Consider the following 26,234-nt stretch of genomic DNA (forward strand, 5'->3'; position numbering starts at 1 on the left):
TGAGCTACGGACAAAAAGAGGGAGATCGTGGAACTGTCAACTCCCCGGCCATTCCGGCCAGACCCTCTGCCTCCTGAACCCCGGCTGCCTCACCACTCGATCCTTGGGGCTGCCTTCATTCGAGCATTCCGGCTAAGACGCTTCCGGTTAACACTGTAACCGAATTTCTGCCTCCGGGCCTTGCCCTTGGACTTGGGAATCGTGCCGAGCAACGCATTGGCAGTGCTCCGCTCCTTCAATTCCAACACCTCCTGAAGCAAACTCCACGCCCGGGCCACGCACGGTTGCCGGGCATTTTGGGAAATGTAGTCCATCCCGTACAGATACAATGCTGATTACTACAACTCCCTGAATGCAATGGGTGTTTGCGCCTGCGTACAGAGGTCAGCATGTTTCTTTTCCCGCCCCGTTTAATGACTTCAGCAGGAGGCGGAGCTTAGAATACCCATTTTCTCCCGCTGCTTGTTGATCTAGACATGGCGACTCCTGGCCCTGTGACTCCAGAGGTACCCTTTGAACCATCGCAGCCCCCAGTCATTGAGGGCTTTAGCCCCAGTGTGTACAGCAATCAGGAAAGCTTCAAGGAAAAGTTCCTTCGCAAGACTCGCGAGAATCCAATGGTACCCATAGGTAAGCGGGTACTGAAGGAACTGTAGATGGAGAGGACAGTGCTTTCGGGGGGAAGTGAAATAGGAAAGAACCAAGGAGCCGGGTGGGTCCGGAATGACCACGGACCAGACTTGTTGCGAAGGGGCCGGGCGGTCAGAGGTGAATTTGATTGGAGCAGGAATGGGATGGGGCGGACTCTGTAACTCCCAGAACCCTGAGGGACCAACACCTCCTACCTCTTCCCCCGCTACCACCCGCACGCAACCCGACGACACAAGCTCCTGAATTGAGATCTCGACCCGTGAGAAAGAAAGCACATTGTGGGGATGGACCTACCACTCCGCACTTTGTACCCCTCCTCAGGCTGTCTGGGCACGGTGACCGCCCTCGCCTACGGCCTCTACTGCTTCCACCGGGGTCAGAGCCATCGCTCCCAGCTCATGATGCGTACCCGGATCGCCGCCCAGGGCTTCACGATCGCAGCCATCTTGGTGGGTTTGGCAGCATCTGCTCTTAAATCTCGACCCTAAGCCCACGGCCTGGCCTTGAAAGCTCCTCGGAGTTCATTCCCAGGCCCAGGAACAACCACCAGCCCTGCCACCGGACTTACTCCCTGACAAGCCCCTGTGTCAATGGGGGAGGAAGTGGCCAATTGAATAAATCATCCTCCCCCCCCCCCCCCCCCCGGAATCTTAGGTTCCCTTCTGCTTGGGTGTTGCATACTTCTACTTTGCCTCACCTTCGCCACTCCCTACTTAATAAACTCTGATCCACTTGTAATTTTATCAGTTCATTCCCAGTCTCACCCACAAGGTATCTGGTCTTTGGTTTTAGGTGTAAATGCATTAAACACTGCACAGGCCCTTAGAAATGATATGACCCAGTGATTTGCAGACTTCCCTGCAGCGAGGGCATTTGTAAAGAGTAGAGATTCCCTAGGATGATACTATTTGGGAGAGGGAAAAGAATCTTTCCCATAATTTCCAAACTTGCAGTAGACAAGCCTTAAGACTAGGCCTGTGGTCGTCCTGACAGGCAGGGATTCGGCCCTCCCCTGTGCTTCTATTCCTCACACCCCTCCCACCTCCTGAGAGCACCTAAGACCCCACAAAACCAGACCATCCTGCTGTGGTTCTTGCTGCACTTAACAGAACAGGAAACAGGCTCAGAGAGCAGTCTGGTGGAGTGTACGGAGCACTGCCAGTGGTTTGTGTGCCTGGTGTCATGGAGGAAAGGAGGAAAGGAGGCTGGGGACCTGAGCAAACTCTGCAAGACAGGCCACCTGTCACTTCTGCATTCATGTGCACTGTCAAACAGGTGTTCCTGGTCTGCGGCTGCAGTCAGCTGGGAAGTACCGATTTGGACCTAGTTCCTTTCATGTGTGACTCCATTAATTCCAATATAGGCTGCAAGTGGCCAGGATGGGAAAGGGGGAGTAAAGAAAATACCCACTTCTGGATCATCCTGACACAGTCTAGATTTGAGGAGCGCATGACCGGGGTCAGCTACATTGCTTGTCCTGTCTGTGGTCTCTCAACTTAAGGCAAAGGTGATATGTGTAGAGAAGTGCATTGTGGAGTCCCTTGGCTTCAAGATTCAAGAAATGGGCCCTGGTTGGTATGGTTCAGTGGATTGAGCACCAGAAGCAAACCAAAGGGTCACCAGTTTGATTGCCAGTCAGGGCACATACCTGGGTTGCAGCCAGATCCCCAGTAGGGGGTGAGTGAGAAGCAACCAAACATCTATGCTTCTTTTTCTCCCTCCCTACCCCTTTCAGATAAATAAAATCTTTTAAAGAACATTACTTAAAAATTTCAAGAAATTGTTATGGATTGGTAAAAAACTATGGCACTTCTAAGGGAAATGGTCACTTTTTTTTAAACTGTAGACATTATTGTATCATCCCTCAAAAAATGATACATTTGGGTCCCAACCCCAGTACATAAGATTTGACCTTACTTGGAAATGGGGTGTTTACAGAGGTAATCCAGTTAAAATGAGACTAAGGTGGGCCCCAACCCAACATGACTAGTTTTCCTTATAAAAAAGGGGGTAGTCGGGACAAAGACAGACGCACATAGAGGACAGGCTGTGGGAAGGTGAACTCAGGATTGTAGTGATGCATCTACAGGCCAAGAACCGCCAGAGCAGGGGGCCGGGGGACAAAGAAGCCTACACCACCCTCCCCTGGGCCCTCAGAGGGATGGGGCCCTGCTGACACCCACATGTCCCTCCTCCAGGAGAGAAGGGTGCTCTGTGGCTCTAAGACACACGTGTCGGATGCTGTCACAGCAGTTCTGTGGAACTAAGTCGGCTGGCAGTGACTCTAGTCTTTTCAGTCACTGTGCAGGTCACAGTACTTTGAAAGAAGCCAGGTCTACAACCTCTTTTGCAGGGCAAGAAGGTGTGGTCAAGGCTCTTTATCCCAAATCCACAGGGGGCACAGCTGAAGGAAAGGGAGCCCTGGGCCCTCCACAGGCACAGCCCCTGCCAGTCCCACAGAAGGGGAGCTGGCGGAGGCCACCTTCACCGGCCTCTCTGCCAGGCTGAGATGAGCCTCCATGGGGAGCCCCTGCTCTGGCCTCTGCCCCCCCGCCCCCACTTCAAGCCCCTGATGCTCTGGGAGCCTTGTGCCTGCACTGCATGATGGGAACACCAGGAGCACCATCTCCCAGGCCGGTTCAAGGACCAGAAGAGGTCAAGGCGGCAACAGCATTCTGTGAGACTGTGACAGGTTCCTTCCTCCTGCGGGTGGAGGCAGCAGACCCAGGCAGCCAGGACGGGGCCCCTTCCAGCTGGGAGCTCCGGGGCTTCCAGGGCAAGAGCCTCATCTTCTCTCAAGGCCATGGGGCTCAGGAAGTTCTAAGCACAAACTGAGCCCTGACACCATTTGTGGCTTCCAGAGAAATGAGAATGGTAATAAATAAGTGTAAAAAGAGTTAACAACACACCCTTTAAGCCGAGAAAAATACATCGGGAGGGACAGTCACAACTCTGTGGACTGAGAGGCGGTGTGAGGGGCTGGGCCACAGGGCCAGGAGGGAATGAGGGTGAGAGGGCCAGTGTGTTCCCTGCCCGGCCCTGGGCCGTGGGGAGAGTAGGTGGGCTGTGCAGCAGCTGCTGGAGGCTTCCCTCCCCTCTGCCAGAAGCAGCTGCTCCTCCTCTGCCCTGGGCCTGCCCAAGCTCTGTGGCCGTGCTGGTGGCAGGCCCCTAGCGGGACAGTGGCGTCTGCTTCAGGGACATGAGCACGGAGCGCAGGCGGGACACGTCTTTGCACTGCTTGCTGCTCTTGGGGTTGAAGTCACACAGCTGGGCCACCTTCTCCCACTCTGTGCCTGGGCTGTCCTCCTTGGATTCCTTCACGAAAGCCTCCTCAGAGGCCCTGCGGGCGGAGATGGGACACGGGTCTCAGAGTCTCAGGGCCACCTGCCATTGCCCTGCATCAGTGATGCTCTGCCCCTGCTGAGCGAGGCTGCTTTGCCCTGCCCTCCTCCCCCCCCATCCCCCCCCATTCTGGGCCACTTTATCCAGCAGTGCCTTCCCCAGCCCTGTGCCCTCTGACCTCAGGCCCCAGGAGCAGCCTTGGCATCAGGCGAAGCCTAGGCTGGTCCTGCCTCAGGGCCTCTGCACTTGTCACCTCTTGTGGGAATGCTGTTCCCCCAGACCGACTGCTCAGGGCTGCTTGGTTCTCATTTAGGGCCGAGTACAGGCCTCTCCTCCTCAGAGAAGTCTTCCCACCCTGGTTAAAGTGCCCTCCTGCCCCTCCCCCACCCCTGCAGCAACCTAAACACTCTCTGGTTATTGCCTCTTTGTCATGAATTTCCCGACCCAGGGCTCCTGGCACCTAATGGTCCGCGCGGGAAGTAATGTGGTGCCTTGGCCATTTTCAATGTTTCCATTAACTTGGCAGGCACAGGACATTGACTAAACACAAACGAACTGAAGTACCTAGTTCGGCATTGCTCATTGTCCTCTCACCCTCTCAGTGTTTTCCAGGGGAGGGCTGTGGTCAAATGCTCACGGAAAGCTCAGTTAAAGAGGGTCTCCAAAGCCTGACTTTCAGAGCCTTCCATGTGCTAATGTGCATGGGTGGAGCAGACAGAGTGCTGTCCATCCCAAGCATGGCTGATGGCGGAGCACTTTTTACCCTGGAACAGCCCGTCCGTGGGGCATGGGGACCGTTCCATTCATTTAAGCCTTTGCTTTTGGTTGGAATTAAATTACTGGCAGCTGATGGCTTCTTCATTAGAAGTTGCAGCTGTCAGATATAGAAGCCACAGATGAAGGAACAGTAGAACAGTTTCATAGACAAAAAAAAGTGGGCATTGATAAGAGAAAGACAATAAAGGATTCTTAGGTTGGGAGCACTGGGGCTGTGTCTTGTTTGCCCATCGAGGGTCCCTGGACATTTCATCCACCCGAGGCAGCCCTGCATCTCAGGCATGACTAGGTAGTGGCACATGGCCCACGTGACCACTGGCCCGTTACCGGTGACCTGGCCCCTCCACAGTTGAGTGAGGGTCAGAGTTTCCACCTTGCAGTGGCCCGAGAACCTAAGGAGGTGGCGGGTGTGTGCAAGCTCAGGAAGAGGGAGGCTGCTGTGCAGAGCCAGGTGTGCAGGGGCTAAAGGAGGCTTTCCTAGGAGCCGTCCTGGGTCAAGAGGCTCCCGCTAACCTTGCAGCTCAATGTGTGGTGGGCAGTCCTGCCGCATCTGCACCGCCACGGAGCTTGCTGGCAACGCAGAATCACAGCCTCAGCTCAGTCCCACTGCGTCAGAACCCTCATTTTAACAAGATCCTCAGAATTCCCAGGCACATGAAAGTCTGGGACGTCCTGGTCTGCGCTCTCCCTCTTCAAGACTCCCTCGCGTACTCCTTGGGCCATTTTCTGGGGCACAACAGGAGCACTGACCTCCCCCCTGCAGTCCCAGTGCCCCTCTGCCATCCCCACTTTGTTTCTTGAAACCTCGTGGCTCCCTACTGCCTTCAGTATCAGCTTCTTGGCCTGTCGTCTCAACAGGCATTTTTGCAGCCGGCCCAAGCTCCACAGCCTGCAGCCATGGACCACTAGGTGTCGCCTATCTCGTCACCTTTGTCCCCCTGCTGCTTCCACGTAGGTGCCCTTCCCCTCTGGTCCCCCTGCCCACTAGTCATTCCTCTGCCCACTTGAAGGTCCAAGGTCCAGCTGAAGGTCCTGCATCTCTGAGGCCTGCCCTGGCTCCCACACAGAAGGGGCTTCCAGAACTTCGTGTGTCCTTCCCCACAGCTCTCATTGCCACACACTCCCAGCCACGAGCAACTCGGGGCAGTGAACCACGCCTGCCCTCTTCTTGTATGACCAGACTGGCACTGGGTAAGTAAGTGCCCATAAGGACTGGACAGCGAGAGAGTGGATGAAAGGTATGAGCGAAGGGCTCTCACGCGGGGGTGTCCTTGGCCCTGCAAGAGGAGGGTTAGCCAGACAGCATCGCAGCCCTGCCCACGTGTGCCCAGCGTGAGAAACCACCAGTCCTTGGCTGACCTCTCACGCACTCATCACATTTTCCCTTCAGCGTCACAATCCCCGACACACCACTAGGTGTCGCTGTCAACCAACGGTAGTGACATGAGAAGGAACCTCTGCCTTCTCATCTAGACTAGTCAGTACCATCTAGAGCCCAAGCCAGGAACACAGGTGAGGGCCCTGCAGTGGCCAGGGCAGGGCTGGTGGCCTGACTCCGGTCGGGGCTCCAAGGGGGAGCAGTGCACCTGGGGCACAGAAGGGGATGGGGTGCGCCCAGCTGTCTCTGAATCTCCAGCGACCAGCACTCTGCTTTGCTCAACAGAAGCCCTCTTTCACCCCACCTGCCACCCCCAAGGGGCATCTCTTTGGGAAGGAGTTGGGGTGCTTTGCCACTCGCTCCTCCCACCACAGCATGGCTGGTGCGTTCTTTTCTTTTCTCTGCCTGGATTTAGCAACGGTGCCTCCATGCAGAAGAGGCCTCAATAAGCATTTGCTGGAGGTGTGGCAGGGCTGCACTTACCTGGGTATTCACCTCCTGCTCTGGTCATTCCCTCCCCACCCCTGCCCTCTGCCCCCCCACCCCAACCAGTCACACTCTTACACCCCATAAGCAGGAGACTCAAGAAACTGTCTTGCCCTAAATGCGCAGGTCAGTGGGTTTGGCATCATCTAGCTAACCTGAAATATCACCAGTTCGATTCCCAGTCAGGGCATATCTTGGGTTGTGGGCCAGGTCCCTGGTTGGGGGCATATGAGAGGCAACCGATCCATGTTTCTCTAGCACATCAATGTTTCTCTCCCTCTCTCCCTCCCTTCCCCTCTCTTAAACATAAATATAATCTAAAAAAGAAAAGAAAGAAACTGGCAGCCGCACTGGGACCTCGCCCTCTCCAGCTCGCCCAGCCAGGGAGCCCCAGACACACGTACACGTAGCCGATGACATCAGCATCCGGCTGCTGGTAGAATGCTCTGTCAGCGATCCTTAAGGGAAAAGGGTTAGGTGGGTGGGTGGGTGGGGGGAGATGGGATGGCATGACAGGCAGACAGGCAGAGGGTTAAAGACAAAGAGAGAGACAGCGTTAGTACCTCCGGTTCCAGAGGTGTTAGGGAAGCACAGTTCTGGAAGGCTCAGCAACTCTCCACAGCCGAGAGAAGAGCAGGGACCGCCCCCTTCCCCCCCCACCATGCCTTTGCTAAGACAGGAACACATCACTCCTGTTCACAAACCCCACTGTGCCTGTGCAGCCTGGGTGCCTCCCCCACCCCCACCCCCTGACTCCCTGCTGCCCAAGGCACGAGGACCTCTCTTTCCCGTCGTTCTGTCCCCTGGTCTAGGTTTCCCGCCCCTACTCCTGCCGTCTTTTTTCTGATGAACTCCTAACCGTCCTCCAAAGCCCGGTTCCCCAGACACCGAGGCGCCTCCCCACGAGCATCCCTGTGTCCACAGCCGGTGCACGGAGGCCCTGCTGAGGAGCTCAGCGCCACCCAGGTTTCTCTGCTCTGAGCTCCGAAGATACAGGCTGCGTCCTCTCATCTGTCTTCCCAGCCCAGAGTGTGGCATGCAGCGGCTTCTGAACACAAGTGCAGGGCTTCCAACAGCTGGCCTCCCCTTCCTGGCAGGCCTGGTACCTTGGAGGGCACAGCCTCAAAGGCGGGGCTGCTGGGCAGCATCTCAGAAATGCTCTGAGACCATTTCCACAAAGGTGGCACCTGCTGTTTTTGCCTGCTCAGTATTCATCCCCCTTCTTCCAGGAAGGGCACCCTGATTGTCAGGTTGCCCTCACTTCAGTCCCTGTGGTTTGGGTAGGACTGACCCAGTGCACACCCCAAGGACAGGGACTACTGCCCAAGCTGGGTTCATCAGGGAATCCCTGCCCCTGGGACAGTCACCAGGCCTGACCCATGCCCACCAGTGAGGGTCAGGCCAAGGATTTATGCTGGAGCTGCTGGGGCAAGAGGCTCTTTTATGTTCACTGAGGTTGCCGAGTGAATAGAACAGAAGCCTGGAGCTGCTGGGGCCTCTGCCCCCATCCCAGGGGTGTGGGTGCAACAGCGCAGGCTCTGCAGAGGAAAGGGGGGCTGAGAGACAGCAGAAGTGGGTGCCAGCTGACTTTGTGCCAGCCCCTGGGCCCACACACCCACCCCTGCCACTCTGGGTGGAAGCGCTGCAAGCAACCGAACCCGGTCCCCAGAGTGCATCCTTGCTCCCAGGCAGGCCGAGCTCTCTGTGACACAGACAGAGGCCACGGTGGGCCCAGGCCCAGCGGGCGGGCCCTAGCACTATCTGGTTCACGTCCCAGGGACGTGGGACCCCTTCCGCTGACTGCAGAGCCCACTTCTCTCTGCTGCAGTGAGGAGGTGAGAACACAACAGTGACCTGCTCTGCAGAGCTCAGCACTCTGCCCTGCAGGCCCCCGGGGCAGCACTCATGGCTGTTCCAGCCTCTCCTCCCTCCACCGTCTTGCGCCAAACCACCTGTCTCCAGAGAGTCCCCAAGTACCACAGCTGCTCTCCTTGTCCAGTGGCATCCTCACATCCCCACAGCCCCTCTCCTGTCCCCACAGCCCCTCTCCTGTCCCCATAGTAGTCCTCTCCTGTCCCCACAGCCCCTCTCCTGTCCCCATAGTAGTCCTCTCCTGTCCCCACAGTTCCTCTCCTGTCCCCACAGCTCCTCTCCTGTCCCCATAGCCACCCTCCTGTCCCCACAGCCCCTCTCCTGTCTCTGTAGCATCTCTCACCGGTTATTGATCTTGTTCTTTTCGACTTGTTCACTCTGGCGCTGGTTCCACTCCTCCAGGTCCTTCTTGGCCTTCTCCCGCCACTCCTGTTCTGTCACCTTGGAGGCAGCATCTGAAACCCGATGGGAGCATGAGTGGCATCTTTCCAGTACACACGAAGGGCACAGCTGGCCTGGTGCTCCCGTCCCGGCTCCCAGAGCCCACCCCGACACAGTTCCCACACTAACAGGGAGATGGGTGCCCTGGTGTCCCCACTCCTCCCCGTGCCCCAGACAGCCAACCGGCCTCAGCCCTGCCCTCACCCAGCTCTTGCAACCGTTTCCTCTGCTCCTCTCTCCACTTGCGGATGCTCTCGGGCTCCTGCGTCAGCCTGTCAGCCTGGGCGATGGCAGCGTAGCCGTCAGCTGGGCCGTTAGCCTCCTAGGACACACACACAGAGCCGTGCACCTGGGGCATCCTCCCGCTCCCTGGTCTCTGCCGCCCCAGGATCGGGGGACCCCGCACATCTCAAACAACCTCACACCCACTGTCTCCTTTGCACCCGCTGTGCCCTCTGCCAGCAACCCTTCTCCCTGTGTGACCCCAGACAAGTCACTCAACCTCTCGGCTTCCCTTTCCTCGTCACAAAATGGGCTAAATAAGAGTACTCACTCTTTAGGGTTGATATCAGAATGAAATGAGTTTTACAAATGTCAAGAACTTCTAACGCTTCTTGGCACACAGTGAGCTCCTTGTGTTCCTGTCACTAAAGTCCATCTCTGCGACAGTTTTATTTACCCAATAATATGCACACGTTCCAAAATGGCCTCACTCTTTGCTTGTCCAGTGTCTGTCTCTTCCATCAGAATGCCACTTTCACGGTGACAAGGACCTGTCTGTCCTGTTCCCTGCTGTGTCCTCAGTGCCCAACACTATGCCTGGCACGTAGCAGATGCTCCGTAAGTATGTGCTCAGCGAGCAGGCAGACGTGGGACAGGTGGGATGACCACAGCTAGGAGCACGGCAAAGGGCGTGGACTCTGCAGTCAGAGTGTCTGGCTGCAAACCCCACCCCTGCTGCTGACTGGAGGCGCACGTCAGCGGGGGCAAGGCGCGTAAGCTTGGGCCTGTTTTCTCATCCGAAATGGCGGTAATAGTAAAACTACCTCTAAGAGCTGTTGTGAGGATCTGGTGCAACACTATTTGCAACACATTAAGAAGACTGGATGGTAGCTAGCATTATTATTATTATTCCCATTTTATATTATTGGTTTAAGATTTTATTATTTATCTTTAGAGACAGGAAAGGAGGGAGAGAGGAAGAGGGAGAGAAAGATCACTGTGTGAGAGAGCTGTCCATCGGTTGCCTCTCACACGCCCCCTACTGGGGACCTGACCCACAACCCAGGCGTGTGCCCTGACTGGGAATTGAACCGGTGACCCTTGGGTTCACGGGCCAGCACTCAATTCACTGAGCCACACCAGCCAGGGCTATTCATTCCCATTTTACAGGGGAGGAAACAGAGGCCACGAAAGATGGCATGATATAGTGGCAGAGCCTCTGACCCCTAGACCAGGGCTCTGCCCACTTCTCCACAACACCCGCCAGAGGTAGGGACCCCAAGTGTTGGGGTTCAGAGCTCAGCCCAGTAAGGATTCGGCTCCCCTCTGGTCTAGCCGAGCTTTTACGAGTCAGTCCCACCTCCCAAGATGCCCTCCCTGGCACTCGGCACGCCCTGCGCATTCCTGTCTGCACATACCCCACCCACTCCTGCCCGCCTCTGCTCTTGACCTAAGATGGTCTCCTCCCTTCTCCAGCTGATGAAGTCTTACTCCATCCCACGGAGTTTCCAGCTAAAAATCACAAGCTCTGGAATAGTTCCCAACCCCAAGCAGATGTCACACCCCTTCCCGCTGTGTCACCCTCCACTGTGTAAGTCTCCCCTGGAGGCTGAGGGCAGGGCAGGGCGGGACCTGGTTTGAGCCTCTAAGCCCCAGTTTCGCCCTTCCCCGTGCCCCTCCTCCAAGCACTCAGACACTGCCCTGGTCTCGACCTGCAGCTGGTGCAGTGTGGCAGCCAGGTCAGAGCAGGCGCCATGTGCGTGTACACTTGCTGGAGGGGTGCAGGTGGCCAGGGTGAATGGGCACACGCCAACCTCCGGCTATCTGGGGACCGGGAAGGCCCAGGCTGGGGTGCCGTAGCCTGGTACCTCAGGTCAGGCCCACCCTTGAGTAGCGCACTTTGGGTGGAGCCCTCATTCCTCTTTCCTGCACTTGAGTTTAGTCTCCTGAGGTCCCCAGGAACCCTTCCAGGCCCTGAATCTAGAGAACACAAGTAGCACTGGTCCACTTCAGAAAGCGACCCTGCCCTGAGGCCAGGCTGCAGAGTCCCCTGCCCAATCCTGGACAAGTCCTGCCTGCAGACTACAGTTTCTCTTGTGAACATGTTCATCCAGGTGCTGCATTTTACCTGCTTCTTGGCACCTGTCGCAATCTGAGAATACAGGTTTGTTGTTCGGTGCACACTGTTTATCTCCTCCCACCTCGGGGACAGCCTGTTCATGAGCCGCATCCAGGATGGGAGGGCCTGGCTGCAAGCGGAGTTCAAGAACATTTACTGGGTGAATTAACATGCTCAGGCCTGGGGACGGGAGTGAATGACACGGCCCATCAGACGGGAGCTGTCCCTGGAAAACGACCATGGCAGGGGGACTTGCTGTGACCCCAGTCAAGGACCCTGGGAAGCAGGAGGGGCAGGTTGGTCCCAGCCTGAGGACAGAGTGGGACAGGAAGAGATGGGGGGAGGGCATTTCCGGCCAAAAGCAGCCTAAGGGCTATGTGGGGCAGGACCCTTTGGGGAGCTCTGAGCACAGAGAGGCCACCAGGTATGGAGGACATGGGGTGGGAGGGGGGCTGGCAGGGTCCCCTGGGCAGCAGGCTCACCCTCCTTGTCCCTTAGGGCCCACCATCTCTCAAAGCTTGCCCTAAAACTAACACTCCCAGGTTACAGAGCTTTACATCTGGCAGGGAACTTGCAATCGAACGGTTCTCTTTGACCTGCGCCACTGTGCAGGGTAGCTTTATGGCCTTTGTTTTTACAGGCAGGGACAGTCTAGCTAGTGCCAAAGTCCCAAGGTCACCGAGTCAGGAAGTGGCAGAGCCAGGACTCACACTGATTCCTGGGTGCAGGCATAGAGGCCACAGAGTAGCCAAAAGGGACCAAAGTCATTTCTGCATCACATGGTCTGTGCACCTACGTTCTGTCTCCCAGATAAATGTATCTTCCCAGGCTCTGAGCCAGCACCCCTTGGCCCCTGTGCCCCCTGCATCTCTCTCTCACACGCACACCCCCTGGGCTTGCTCGGTGGCTGGGTCAGGATTGATAGCAAGCTTCCTGGGCTGCAGATTTTCTCCCCGGACCTGAGAGATCTGGCTGGAGCAATGACTAGTGCAAGGTCATCTGGCTGAGAAAAGCCAGAAATGAAGCCCAGGCTGTCTGACTCTCTATCCAGATTCTTCCCCTGCAGCCTGACCCAGCCTGGGTCGGGGAGCAGCCTTGAGGAGCACTGGGGCCCCCGGACCTTCTCTCAGCCCCTGCAGCAGCTGCACATGCAGGGGCACAGTGCCAACACACTGCCCCGAGATGGCTGTGCCCCAGGCCCTCACAGAGCTGGGCCTGCCTCCCCCACCACCCCCCACAGAGGTGCAGCCCACCGAGTGCTCTGGCTGGCAGCTGGGCCTGCAGCACAGTCCTGCCGCCTCGGCCTCCGGCCTCCTCAAGCTCCCCAATGCTCCCCCTCTCTCCACAGCGGCCCCATAGCCTCCATGTCTTGGCACATGCTGTCCTCTCAGCCAGGACCACCCACACCCCCTCGGGCAGCCTCTATCCCACTTTCAGCACCCCCTCCTGGGGGCCTTCCCGACTTCAGGGCAGCACCTGGGGCCTGAGCCTGGTTCAAGTCCCCACTGTGTCACCAGAGGAAGCTTGAACTCCAGGTGAGTCCCCCTCCTCACCTGTAAAGTGGGGATGATGACAGACCTACATCATAGGGAGGATGAAATGAGTTAAGTCACTTAAAGCTCCTGATGCCTGACACGTGGTAAGAACCCAAGTGGACTCTTCAGAGTCCGCAGGCTCCAAGCCCCTGCTGCCCCGCTCAACCTGCACTTCTTCCCGCAAGCAAGCTGAAGACAGACTCGGCCTGGGGTTGCCTCTGTCTGTGCTCACCGCCCCAGCACAGCTTGCGGCACTCAGCACTCTGGGACCCTGAGCTCATTCAAGCAAGGAGCCAGCGGCTGCCGGCAGAGCTAATTGGAGGGCGTGGGAACAGCCTGGGACACAGCATTAGAGGGACTGGGCTTCAAGTCCCGTCCTGCCACTCACTGGATGTGGGAAGTTTGACAGACCTTTTCCGGGGCTTCTTGTGCTTCATCACCTGTCAAATGGGAGGAGCGACATCCCAATCAGGATGTGCAGTGGGGACCATGTGTAACAAATGCCACCCATGTATAAGGTGTGCACGTGAGAGGGCCAGCAGGCAGCCCAGGTGCACGGAGCCAGGCTGCCCGGTGGGAGAGCGCAGTGGGGCTGCGGGCAGAGGAAGTCCTGAGACACGGTTTGCCTGTCCCTCTTCTCCGGCAGCTCTCAGCCCCGCCTCTGCCAGCGAGTAGTGTGGGCGGGGCCGGGGGAGGACAGCAAGGCGGCTCTTTAATCACAGAACGTCCCGGTGAGGAAAGCTGGTCAGCTGCCCAGAGAGAGGGCGGGCAGCCTGGGCGGGCCCACCGGCGGCTGCAGGAACGCTCTGAGCTGGAGAGGGGAGGGGCCAGGAGTGGCAGGCCCAGTGGCGCCCCTCTCCTGCGGACCCAGCTGCTGGGCTCCACGTGAGCATCTCCGCGGGCCACGCAGTGCTGTGACTCAAGAGCCACGGCGGGGGGGGGGGGGGCGGCGCGTACGGTTCTTTGGGACTGAGCAGCTAAAGCTGAGCTGGGCTGAGCTGCTGATTCCTCTAAGTAGCTCAAAGGCGTGTGGCAAGCAGAGTAAGTCGGAGGAGGGAACTCCCATTCCAGTTCCCGCAGTGCCAGAGGGAGTGAGCAGGCTTATCCTTAGGCCTTGCTGGGGATCAGGTTCCTAGCTGGGCCCCCTAGTGGCCCACAGGCTGCTGCCGCCACCACCACCAACAACAGCAAAAGTAGCAAGAAAGCTCTGCCCGGGTCCCTTGAAAGTGTTAGGTAGGTGAGGCTCCACCTCCCTCCCCAGCAGCACAAGCCAGACCTGCACTGTGTTCAATCCTGGGCCTCCCACCGGCCACCCACCTGCACAATTCATCTACAAGGATGTGACACGGTGCAAAGGGCACGGGGCGGGGGGGGGAGGGGGCAGGAGGACTGGTGGACCTGGATTTCTGGGTGACGGGCCTCATCTGTGACCCTTCTTGCCTGTCAGGTTTCAAGAGTGGCACAGATGTGAAAGGACTTACAAAGACACATGCCTGGGATTATCACTGGGACCAGTGAGGGTGAGAATGAGCGTTCCAGCTGAGACTGGGGAGCGGGCCCAGCTTCCTCAGACCCACCACACACAAAGCGAGGCTGGAGAGGGCGGAGGGAGCAGGCTCAGACCCTAATCTACAGAAAGGGAAAATGCCAGCCTTTTGTGCGGCCCCACGGTTGTCTCCAGCTCCAGGCCCGCTTTAGGATCCAGACCTCTGGGCCGAGCAGAGCCCTTCTGCGTGTGACCCGGCCGGGGGCAGCCTGGGCCTCGGTGGTCTGCCAAACCAACCAGGAGGCACGCTGGGCATGTAGGGCTCTCAGGCCCACACAGACTCGAAGTCCTGAAGCCCTAGAGGCAGACAGTTGAGTAATTTTCCAGAAACAGGACTTGGCCAGTTTCCTTGTGCAAGGTACCAGCCCATCCCTCTTACATAAGATTGTATTGTTTGTTCTCCCCGAGGATTCGGGGGCCAGCTCCTCCACAGGGTAACAGGGCAACAGGGCTGGCAGCCGGGGAGGGACAGGGCGGGGCCCGCGGGGCCCAGAGCTGCAGCCGAGCGGGCAGGGGTCTTTGACCCAATCGGGTGGGGATTAAGGCTCAGCCACTGAAGGGTCCCCTTTACTCAGGCAAAGGTGGGGGTGGGGGGTGAGGACTGTTGCATCTGTGGGGCCTGGGGACACCATCTGCAGGCCAAGTTCTCTCAGCCTAAATACTGTTTTATTTTGTTTTTAAGATTATTTATTTGTTTAGAAACATCGATCGGTTGCCTCTCACACGCCCGCAACTGGGAACCCAGGCATGTGCCCCACCTGGGGGTAGAGAACTAGCAACCTTTTGGTCTGCAGGCCCGCACTCAATCCACTGAGCCACACTAGCCAGGGCTAAATACTTTTATACCTTTTTTAAAATGAATGTACAGTTCACCTACAATATTACCTAAGTTTCAAGTGTTCAGAATAATGACTCATCAGTCTAAGTACTTTCAAACCAATTTGCATATGTATGAGGGGAGGAGGGTTGGGTGGGCACACAGAGAGGCCGGCTTCCACCAGAAACGCCCGCACTAGGTGTTTTGGTGTGTTTGCAGTGTGGGGCCACTAGAAGGGTTTTTACACAACGAAAGTGAAAGCCCTCCTCATATTTCTCCACATTCCTCACCTCAGGGCTAACCACTGTTAACAGCTGGTACACATCCTTTCCGATATTTTGCAGGAACATATTTCTTTAAAAAAATGGCAAGACCATACGGTGTGTATTATTCTGCAAGCCACGTCTCCACTTGCTGTACAGTGGGCACCTTTATGCACCAGCACAGAAAGCGCCGGCTGCTCTTTTCACAGCAGTGTGGCCCCCAGGCCCCCAGGCCCCCGCACTGGACACCTAGGTTGTTTCCACTTGCCGGGTACTGCACATAAATCACCCTGCAAATAGTCCGGGTGTCCCTGTCCAGTTCTTTCCTGAGGGCAAGTTCTGAGAAGTGTGGCCTCTGGGTCAAAGGCCTGCCCGATTAGAGATGGCCACTCAGGTTGGCCTGGGAGGCCTGCGGGGGCAGGGCCCTATGCCTCTGTCCATGCCACTGCAGGCCACTCCATCCCTTCCTCCAGAAGCAGGACATCAGAGTGGGCAGACTGAGGCCACACCCCCCAATCCCTGCCTCTCCTGATCCTTCTCCCTCACCCCCTGTCCTGCGTGACAAGAAAACAGGTCAAACCTCTGTGTTCCACCCCAGTGCATCAGACCGGAGTGAACAGGAAGCCAGACGCCACAATCCCACTCACGACGGGGTCAGAGGGTCTGAGACCCAGGCTGTTGGTCCCTGCGGCCTCGAGGGCAGAGTCTTGCTCACCTGAAACACATCTCCATTGATCGTGGTCCCCATGTCCTCAGAACCAGCTGGAGAGAGAACAAGGAGACAGCATCACTCATTGCTCAGCCTACAGCAGGCCCTACAGCAGCGCCTGAGCCAACCCCTATACACAGGGTCATGTGTCAACTGCCCACCCAGACGCGACGGGCACTGGGACTCAGCCCTTTGTTCACCATGCCTTCTCCCAGCCTTTAACACATGTGATTTTTCACCACAACCTGTGACTGTGATGAAGTTGTTACCAACCCATTGTAGAGATTCCCAAACCGAGGCCCCAAGAGGCGATGTGTTTGCCCATGGCCATTCAGTCCCTGAGCGCTCCTCTCCTCCCTGAAGTGGATTTACCCTCTGCTGAGCTGGGAATGGCCCAACTGTGGTGGAGCCTGAGCCCGCCAGGGCGGGGAGCAGGGAGCCAGCAGAGGTGCTGCAGGCTCAGGGCAGGGGCTGCAAAAGCCAAGGAAGAGGGCCCTGCCAGTCCCCGCCCGTCCCTGCTGCGCCTGGAGCGACAGCCCCACCTGCGAGAACAGGAACTGCAGCCCCACCAGGAAGCACCTGCCCTGTTTTTCCTCCTCCCGCCTCTCTCAGGACTTCGTCTGGCCCTGACTGTGGCTCCTCCTGGCCCCTTTCCCTGACATCTGATTAGTCACAAATTCTGTGGCTTCTGCGGCAACAGTGACCCTCAAAGTTGCTCTCTGCTCCCTGCGCCCTGCCTGGCCCCAGCCTCAGTCACCCTGTGGGTAGCAAACACCTGGAGGGGCCCACGTGCAACCTTTCTCCTCATCATTGTCTTTCCCAGAGCCCCACAGGGTGCCTGGGACTCAGTAAGAGTCAGAAGCCATTTGTTGAATAAACAAATGAATAAATGCACTGAAGAAAGAAAGAGTGAGTGACTGGCTTTTGCTCACTCACAGGACCCCCCAACTCCAGCTTCGCCCTGCACCAACCCCCTTTTGGACCAATGCCAGGGCTCCCACTTGCCCCCTGCCCTGCTGCAGCTCCAGCTCTCGCCCATAACGCGTGCCTGTAATGCATATGCTTACCTGTGTCACTCCTCTGATGTAAAATATAATAAAAACGAACCCAAAGGAAACCCACTTCCCATGGACCACAGTGGTCTACGGGCCGCTCCCTGGCTCCCTTCAGCCCTTGGGGGGCCTCGTTACTGCCCTTCCCCCCCCCCACAAGTTCATCCCTCAGGCACCCCGCCGCCCTGGTGGCATTTGCTCTATAGCACTTAACACAGCTCAGTGTGTGCGTGTGCGTGCGCATGTGCTTACTGTCTGTCTTCCCCCCTTGAGTGGACCCTCCACGAGGGCAGGGGCTTTGTTTCGTCCACCGCTGGGGCCCAGCACCCAGTGCCTGGCACGCAACTGGGGCTCAGTAAATGCCTGTTGCATGAGTAGCTCCACCCTCAGACCAGAGCCCCTGCAGGTCTTTCCAGTGGGGTCCTGTCCACTTCCGCTGCCCCACTGCCCACCAGTCCCTCCCACAAACCCTATTCTGGTTTCCTCCGTCCCAGACACACCATCCTGTGCCCCATGCCATTCTTCCCGCTTCACTCTCAAGAATGCTCTTAGACCCTGCTCCTCTCCAGGACTCAGTCCACAAGCCACCTCCTCGGAGAAGCCCTCCACTCCTGTTCCTGCTTCCCTTGCCTCTGATGGATGGTCTCACCTCTGGGGTTTCCCGGAATACTTCACAGCACCCCCACCCTTTTTGCAATTACTCGTGGCCTCCCAGGGGCCATGGAGTCTTTTATCAGGCTCAGTATCCCACTCGGCTCCCAAAGGCTCCTGCACAGAATGGGCGAACAGTAAGTGCTGGGTAAATGGAAATGGAGAGTTGCTCTTTGGGGGCCCACTGTTAGCCGAAAGGCTGTCTGAGGCCTCTCAGGACCTACAGGGCCTCCCAGCAAAAAGCCACAGGAGGCCACACGAGATGCCCACAGATGGACAGGTATCCCTTTACCAGCCAGAGCTACGGGTGGCAAGGAGGGGCGCTCGGTCCACGAAACAATCCGGTTGCTCTAAATGATAATGCACTCTGTTTTCAGAGTCCTACAGCGGCTGAGTCTGACCAACCATGTCAGCCATCACCCCTATGTGTTCAGACAGAGCTCCTCCTGCCCAAGGGGCAGCATCTTCCCCCAGGGCCCCCCCTCTACCAGGGCCACACGATACCGGGGTCCATCCAGGATGACAGTGGTCTGCGTGCTTGGCCTCTCTGGAGTGGAAGTTGTACCAGCCTCCTCCACTCTGTCCAGTCCCAGGCTCAGGCCCCTGGTCCAGGGGCCTGAGGCCCACCTGCCCTTTAGAGAGGACCTGCATGCCATCTCCCAGTCCCATCTCCAGTCTCCAGCGTTCCTCTGGACATGGGGTGCAGCCTCCTTGGGAACCCACACATACCCTCACGCGCAAGTACAAGCATCTCTTCCCACAGTGCTTTTCGATTCGTCTGCTGCACTTTTATAATCACGTGTCCCCGGTCAGAGGCCAGCAGGACGGGAATGGGCAGACACGGGGGCCTGTGGGTGCTGTTCCACTCGGATTCCTGACCCCCTCTGAGACGAGGGCAGACAGGGTCCAGAACATTCCTGGGAGCTTACTGAGGCCCACTAAAGGAAACGGGCTTGCCAGGAACTGACTAGGCAAGTCAGGGACTGAGCCAGGCGCGGTCACGCTCGGCTATCTGGGTGTGAGAAAGTAAACCTTCTGGGCCCCACCCTGGAGGATGAGTGGAAACAAAGTGTCCATTGCCCAGGCTGGCCCCAGCCCGGGCCCCAGAGGAGAGACACAGAGCGGCTCAGGCACTGGCCTACATCTGACACCTCTCCCTCCGGGGGCCCTGGGGACCCGACGTCAGGGCATGCAGCACAGGCATCGTCTCAGAGGTGCTGACTGGCAGCGGCGGCGGGAGCCAGCATCTGCACAGCTCCCAGCAGGCCGAAGCCTAGTTCCCCATCCATCTTGGCCCCCAGCACTCAGCGCTCGTCAGGAGACATTACTCGCCCAGCACCATCGAGGCTGAGGAGGACAGATGCAGTCCATCCTGCCTGGCCACCCACCGAGCCGCCAACCCACAGCACCTCCCGAATCCCCGTGCCTCACTCAGGAGGCAGCTGAGCATTGGCCGCTTCGGTGGGCGTGAGTCCAGGAGACCCTCAGAGAACCCTGTCCCTGCTTATCTCCCTGCCACCTCAGGCATGCCGCCAATCCGAGCCCCATCCCCGCCAGAGAGGGCGCCGCCTGTCCAGGCCGTCCTGGGAGAGGCCAGGACCTGCTCTGCTCCCAGAGGCCTCTGGCTGCCCTGTGCCCGATTCTACTCCCTCAGAGCGTTCTGTCTTGGACTCCTTTCAGCAGGGAATCCCTGAGGCCAAGCCAGACTGGGGAGGCTGATGGTCTCAAGGAGGAGGTGTGGACAGATGAATACTGGTGCGTGAATGCAGACAGGCACTTCCTGGGAATTCCCTGGGAGGCGTGAGGGTCTGGGCTGAGCTGCAGCCTCGGAAACTTCCACAGCTGGTGGGGAACAGAAGCCTCACCCCCCTCCTCACCCCCCTCCTCACCCCCCTCCTCACCCTGACAGCCCATCGCCTCCCAGGGTGACTGCCAAAGCTTTGGAAAGAGCTCGGAGCCCAGACTTGTGAAGCCGGGGACCGGATTGAGTCCCAGAGCTGTCGTTTATGGCTGTGTGACTTTGGGCAAGACAGTCAAGCCCTCTGGGCCTCCGGTTTCTTACATGTTATAAAAGGCCTGTTTCATCTCTCACAGCGAGGGGCTACAGAGAAGCTGCCAGCTCCTCAAGCCACAGGAACTGTCTTAGTCACGTCCGTGTCCCCAGCGGGCCTGGCACCCGGCGGAGGCTCAGTAAATGTGGAATGAATACAAACACAACTATAAGATGCCTTACTTGTACATTTTTTTTTAAATGGAAGCTACCACTTATTCCAATTGGCCCATAACTGCCCCCCCCAAAACGACAACATTAATAGGAAGCGACAGCTGTTTTGGATACTCCCATGAAGATGACACCCCTATTTTTTACTAAACATTTTAAGAAATTGTTCTCTTGTTCCTGTTAAGACAGAACCACGGCAGGAACATCGTCACAAGGCCCAGGCCCCTGAACCCTGCGTCTGAAGCCCACCACAGTAGCCCCGGACCACCTCTAGGAGATGCCAGAGGGCCAGACCCCGCGTGACCCGAAGCCCTTGGTGTCCTGGTGTGTCCGAGCCAGAGTGGGGCGTGTGGAAGACAGCGTGGTCAGCTGGAGAGGTCTCAGAGTCTGACAGAAGCAGGGTTAGAGTGTTGCTTTGCCACTTGCTAGTTGTTTTAGTACTGTACTTTTTGAGCCTCGATTTTGCCATCTCTGAAATGGGTTTAACACTGCATGTAAAATGATTAAATGTAAGTAAAGTGCCTAGCCCTGTGAGTGCAGGACGGCAGGTGGTCCCAAGGGAAAGTTGGTGAGTTCGTGGAGCACCCAGCGCCCCCTGCCCTCCCCGCTGAAGGAGGAGGCTACCTTCAAGGGGCATAGAGTTCTGCCGTAGTGCCCACACCTTCCCGGCTCAGCTGGGAGCCTGAGACAGCCAGGCTGGGGGAGGATCAGGCGACTGCCAGGGCTGGGCTGCCCTGGATTCCAGAGCCAGGCAGTGGTGGAGCTGGCCTGGGGATGAAATGTCACCATGAATTTTTGTCCCTGGAGCACCAGATCCACAAGCTCAGGTGGGGACTCCGACAGGGATCTCCAAGGTTCCTCCCCATTGCCCGGGTCCTCTTCACATACCGCCCCCCCCCACACACACACACACAAACGAGCCCGAGGCCTGCTCCTGGCCGGTAGAGAGCAGGCCCTGTGCACTCCGCCGCAGGCTTGGAGGCCCTGTCTGCGCCGGTCCTACACCCCGGGCCCGGGCCCCCCAGTGCCCAGGCCACCGTGCTGACTCACCCCCGCTCGCGGGTCCTGGCTGCCCGAGGGCAGGTGCCCCGAAGCCCTCGTCATTCTCTATGCCCGCGATCTCACTCTCCTGCTGGGCCAGGAAAGCAGCCGCCGGGTCCTCCTCGGCCGCCTCCGGGGCCCCGCTCTCCGACGACGAGAAGAAGCCAAAGTCATCAGCCATTTTCCCCGCGCCTCTGCTGGGGCGTCCGCCTGGCGCTCGGCTCCGCGCGGCGTGTGCCCGGCGCTGCGCCCGGCGGCCGCGGCGCTGTCACCCGAGAGCCCAGGGAGCCGACCTCCGCAGGGACGAGCTCGGCGCGGCCCGCCCGCACTTCCTCCCCACTACCGGCCCGGCTCGCCTGTCACCGCGGTGCGGGCGGGAGGAGCCGGGACAGGAATGCGGTGATGTCACCCGCCGAGGGAGGGGGCCCGCGGGCCGGCCGGAGGTCGCCTCCCGGCGGCCACAGGACGGCGGCGCAGCCCGAGGGGCCGGAGAGGAGGCGGCCTCTGCTCCCTGCCACCCGCGCTCGCTTCCAGGACAGCAGGGCACCGCCCGGCTCCGGCCGGGTCTAGAGGCCGAACGGACGGGACAAAAGGTCATAGCGACCGGGCCACCGCGGGTGGGCAGCCCAGGCCTCGGGAGTACGCAGCGGGTAGTTGCTACATAACATTACCCCTGATCTATTCTGCAGTTTCTCCACCTAAATGGGGCAGATTTTATGAATTCCATTTTTAGGAGCTTTTCCTCCGCTGTAACAGGAGGAAAATGAGGCTCGGAGATGTGACAGTCCCATGGCCCCATGGCATCTTCCCTGAAAGACCTTTGCTTCAGTACATTACTCATGCATTTCTCTTCCTTCGGGGGGGCTTCAGTTCTGGCGGCCGGAGTGCGTAGACCTGACTGGATCACAGCCTAGAGGCTGGCCCTTAAATGTCACTTAAGCACGAACCAGCCTGAGAAAGGCAGACAGTTTATCCAGGCAGCCAGCCCTCCTCCACCCAGGGCCCTCGGCAACAGTATCCTCCTGCCTCCTCGTTAGAAGCTGCAGTGCCAAGCACCAGGGCCACAAAATGCAGTGAAACCCAGCCTTGGCCAGCGGTCGCTTACAATCTACAAAACCAACACACAGCCAATGGGCAGTCACAACCGTGTGCAAGGTGCTTTGGCATTAAAACACGGGTACTAGGAGACATGGAGAACCGCCATGGGATTTGTGCTTTGGGATTTTCTCTTCCCGATGTAAGACAGGGAACAGGAATACAGAAAGGAGAGGCAAGCCCAAGGTGTGGGTGGTGGTTCCCGTAGTGGGTGGGCAGTGGGTATGGAGTTGGGGTGTATGGGCATTTTCAGTTTTGCTCAGTGATACTTCGATGTAGGTTTCACTCTTTTTTTTTTTTAAGTTTCTTATTTTGATGAAGCCATTTATTTATTTAGATTGAGGGGAAGGGAGAGAGAGAAAGAGGGAGGAGAAACATTCATGTGTGGTTGCCTCTCACACACCCCCTGGGGACCTCGCCTGCAACCCAGGCATGTGCCCTGACTGGGAATCCAACCAGCGACCCTTTGGTTCATAGTCTAGCACTCAGTCCACTGAGCCACACCAGCCAGGGCAGGTTTCACTCTTTTTTTTTTTTTTTTTTCTTTTTAATGGTTTCACTCTTATGATGAGAATATTAGTAGTAGTATAAACAAAAAAGAGAAATGTAAGGCCCTGCCAACTTGGTCCAATCACACCACGCCACCATCATCTCACACCTGTTCCTAGTTCCCCAACCACAGGCTGGATGCTGAAAAGACCTGGGAAGTTTGCTAGTGTAACAAACCAGCCACAAACACCAACTCCAGGTTTTCGGAGAGAGAAGACTAGTGAACTCCCTACGTGTCCACTGTGATTTTCACAGGGTGTTCTGATTTGATTCCCGAGGGTGTCAGCCGGTAAACTAGGCAACAGGACCCGGCATACCACCGTACGAATCCACGGCAGACACTCCTCCCAAAATTGTCTCCTTCCTTCCTGCTCCTTCCTAATTTAGCTGCCGGAAGAATTTAACTCCATGCTTAATTCATACAACTTACCGGTCCAGTTTATTCAGCAACTGTGCTTGCTTTTGTAGATGACTCTTACTCTTAAGCATTAATATTAAAAATATTAGTGTATAGTTACATGTTTAGTAAACTTTATTTTTAGGACAGTTTAGATTTGCGGAAAAGCTGAGGAGATGAGAGTTATGTTTTGAACTGTGTAGCACTTCTTTTCAGCTCCATCTAGTCCCACTTGTTTGTTTTCTTTTTCGTTTCTCTTGACCAGAGACGTATCCAAAGTAATGTTACTGAGGATAACGTCGGAGAGTTTACTGCCTATGTTTTCTTCTAGGAGTTTTATGGTTTGGGGGTCTTCTATTTAAGTCTTGAAACCATTTTGAATTTATTCTTGTATATGGTATAAGAAAATGACCCAGTTTTATTCTTTTGCACTAATCTGTTCAGTTTTCCCAACACCAGTCATTAGAGACTGCCTTTGCCACATTGTATATTCTTGCCTCTTTTATCATAGATTAATTGATCATATATGTGTGGGTTTATTTCTGGGCTCTCTATATTGTGGCATTGTCGGTTTTTATGCCAGGGCCATGATTGTTTTGTCTATTCAGGGTCTTTTGTGGTTCCATATAAACTTTAGTTGTATTTGTTCTAGTTAGTGAAAAATGCCATTGGTATTTTGATAAGGAAGGATTCATTGAATCTATAGATTGCTTTGGGTAAGAGTCCATTAAAAATTTTTTTCTTTTATTTTTTTAACATCAGTGTATGGTTGCCTCTAATGTGTCCCCTGCTGGGAACTGGCCTGCGACCCAGGCATGTGCCCTGACTGGGAATTGAACTGCGATCCTATGGTTCGAAGATCTGTGCTCAATCCACTGAGCTACACCAGCCAGGGCTAAACATTTTTAAAAATTATTTTATTGTTGTTCAATTACAGTTGTCTGCATTTACCCTCCCCCCCCAAACTATGGAACACTTCATTAATTTGCATGTCATCCTTGCGCAGGGGCCATGCTGATCTTCTCTGTATCGTTCCAGTTTCAGTATACGTGCTGCCGAAGCAAGCACGGTAATAGGCCACTTTAATGATGTTCATTCTTCCTACCCATGAGCCTTCCATTCATTTGTGTCTTCTTCAATGTCTTATAGTATTCTGAGTACAGATCTCTTACTTCCTTGGTTAAATTTATTCCTCGGTATTTTATTATTTTTGATGCAATCATAAATAGGATTTTTTACAACTTTTCTTTCTGATAATTCATTATTAGTGTATAAAACTGTAACGAAGAGCCAGGGATAGCTCAGTGGATTCGGCGCAGGCCTGTGAACCAAAGCACTGCTGGTTCGATTCCCAGTCAGGGCACGTGCCTGGGTTGCGGGTCAGGTCCTGGCACTAGATAAGGGGTGTACTAGAGGCAACAACACACTGATGTTTCACCCCCTCTCTTTCTCCCTCCCTTCCCCTTTCTCCAAAAATAAATAAAATCTTACAAAAATGCAACTTATTTCTGCCCTGGCCAGGTGACTCCGTTGGTTTAGAGCATCATTCCCCTACACCAAAAATGTATGGGTTTGATCCCTGATCAGGACACATACCTAGGTTGCAGGTGTGATCCCTGATCGATGACTCTCTCTCTCTAATCAATAAATATATCCTTCAATAAAAAAATTTTTAAATGCAGACGATTTCTGAATATTAATTTTTTACCCTGCTACGTTACTGTCCTATGTTTTTCTCTAAGAGTTTTACTGTTGAAAGTCCAGCATTTAGATCATGGATCCGTTTTGAGTTAATTTTCCTACATGGTGGACCTTCATACATGGCATACTTTTCTACTGGCCCGCCTTTGTTCTTTTCCACACAGACACCCAGCTTTCCCTATACCATTTGTTGAAGACTTTCCTTTCCCCGTCACACGATCTCAGACCCCTCGTCAAAAAGTCACTGCACCAGAAAAGCAAGGGTTTCTGTCAGAGCTCTTTATTCTACGTGACTGTCTTTATGCTAGTTCCATGCCATTTCGGTTGCTGTAGATTTTTAAGTCATAAGGGATAAGTCCTCCAGTTTTGTTCTTCTTTTTAGAGATCATTTAGTCTATTTGGAGTGCCTTGAGGTTCATATGAGTTTGAGGATATGTTTTTCAATTTTCTGCCAAACACGTCACTGAGAATTTGATAGGGATTGAGTTAAAGCTGTAGATTGTTTTACGCAGTATTGACATTTTAACATGAAGTCCTCCAGTTGAGTAAGACTAAATGGCTTTTCATTTTTGTAGGTCTTCCTTAATTTCTTTCAGCAATGTTTTGTAGTTTTCAATGTACAAGTCTTTTCTCTCCTTAGTTCATTCCTAAGAATTTTGTTCTTTTGGATGCTATTGTACATAGAAGATTTTTCTTTTTTTTTTTTTTTTTAAGATTTTATTTATTTATCTTAAAGGGGAAGGGGAGAGGGATAGAAATATCAATGTATGAATCGACCTGACTTTTGACCCAGCAATTCCACTGCTAGGATTATATCCTAAAAATCCTAAAACATTAATATCAAAGAACCTATGCACCACAATGTTCATAGCAGCACAATTTACAATAGCCAAGAGTTGGAAGCAACCAAGGTGCCCGTCAGTAAATGAATGGATCAAAAAATTGTGGTACATATACACAATGGAATTCTATGCAGCAGAGAGAAGGAAGGAGCTACTATCCTTTGCAACAGCATGGATGGAACTGGAAAGCATTATGCTGAGTGAAACAGGCCAGGTGTTGAAAGACAAATACCATATGATCTCACCTTTAACAGGAAGCTAAACAACAAAACAAACAAGCAAGCAGAATAAAAACAAAGACACTGAAATAAAGAATAAGGGGACAGTGACCAGAGAGGAGAGGGAAGGGAATTTAGGGGGGAAAAGGGGAGGGATTTGGAGGAACAAATGTGAAGGACACAGGAACAAGAACTAAGGGGGGTGGAAATGGGAGGGAGGTGGGGAGCACGGGGTGGGGGGGGGCCGGGATGGGAGAAATAGACAGAAAACTGTACTTGAAAAATAACTAAATAAAATTATTTAAAAAA

General features: G+C 55.4%; 2 protein-coding genes, 1 long non-coding RNA gene and 1 other non-coding gene across 5 annotated transcripts; 2 read left to right on the forward strand and 2 right to left on the reverse strand.

The window, feature by feature from the left end:
- Window positions 1–419: 419 nt before the first annotated feature.
- Window positions 420–1,389, forward strand: HIGD2A (HIG1 hypoxia inducible domain family member 2A). The gene is made up of 2 exons (XM_037164021.2): window positions 420–630; window positions 973–1,389. The coding sequence occupies exons 1-2, from the start codon at window positions 477–479 to the stop codon at window positions 1,137–1,139; spliced, it is 321 nt and encodes a 106-aa protein (XP_037019916.1). The 5' UTR covers window positions 420–476; the 3' UTR covers window positions 1,140–1,389.
- Window positions 1,390–3,498: 2,109 nt separating this feature from the next.
- CLTB (clathrin light chain B) lies at window positions 3,499–21,521 on the reverse strand. 2 transcript variants are annotated; one of them, XM_037164017.2, is made up of 6 exons: window positions 21,133–21,521; window positions 16,165–16,211; window positions 9,152–9,269; window positions 8,850–8,961; window positions 7,039–7,092; window positions 3,499–3,991 (listed from the first exon to the last, which is right to left on the reverse strand). In XM_037164017.2, exons 1-6 carry the CDS (start codon window positions 21,302–21,304, stop codon window positions 3,820–3,822), a joined length of 675 nt encoding a protein of 224 aa, XP_037019912.1. In that variant the 5' UTR covers window positions 21,305–21,521; the 3' UTR covers window positions 3,499–3,819. The 2 variants fall into 2 exon arrangements, with proteins under 2 accessions (XP_037019912.1, XP_037019913.1); XM_037164018.2 differs by lacking the exon at window positions 7,039–7,092 and having other exon boundaries at window positions 21,133–21,514.
- On the forward strand, window positions 13,779–16,960 carry LOC128627103 (uncharacterized). Its single transcript, XR_008391222.1, has 3 exons — window positions 13,779–13,864; window positions 14,271–14,343; window positions 16,048–16,960. It is a non-coding gene; the product is annotated as an uncharacterized LOC128627103 (long non-coding RNA).
- A 2,604-nt stretch (window positions 21,522–24,125) lies between the features above and the next one.
- Window positions 24,126–24,232, reverse strand: LOC119062979 (U6 spliceosomal RNA). The gene has a single exon (XR_005085079.2). It is a non-coding gene; the product is annotated as a U6 spliceosomal RNA (small nuclear RNA).
- Between the last annotated feature and the right edge of the window lie 2,002 nt (window positions 24,233–26,234).

This window comes from Artibeus jamaicensis, unplaced genomic scaffold (genome assembly GCF_021234435.1).
Source record: "Artibeus jamaicensis isolate MK-2021 breed Jamaican fruit bat unplaced genomic scaffold, CSHL_Jam_final contig_1085, whole genome shotgun sequence".
NCBI classification, from domain to species: domain Eukaryota; kingdom Metazoa; phylum Chordata; class Mammalia; order Chiroptera; family Phyllostomidae; genus Artibeus; species Artibeus jamaicensis.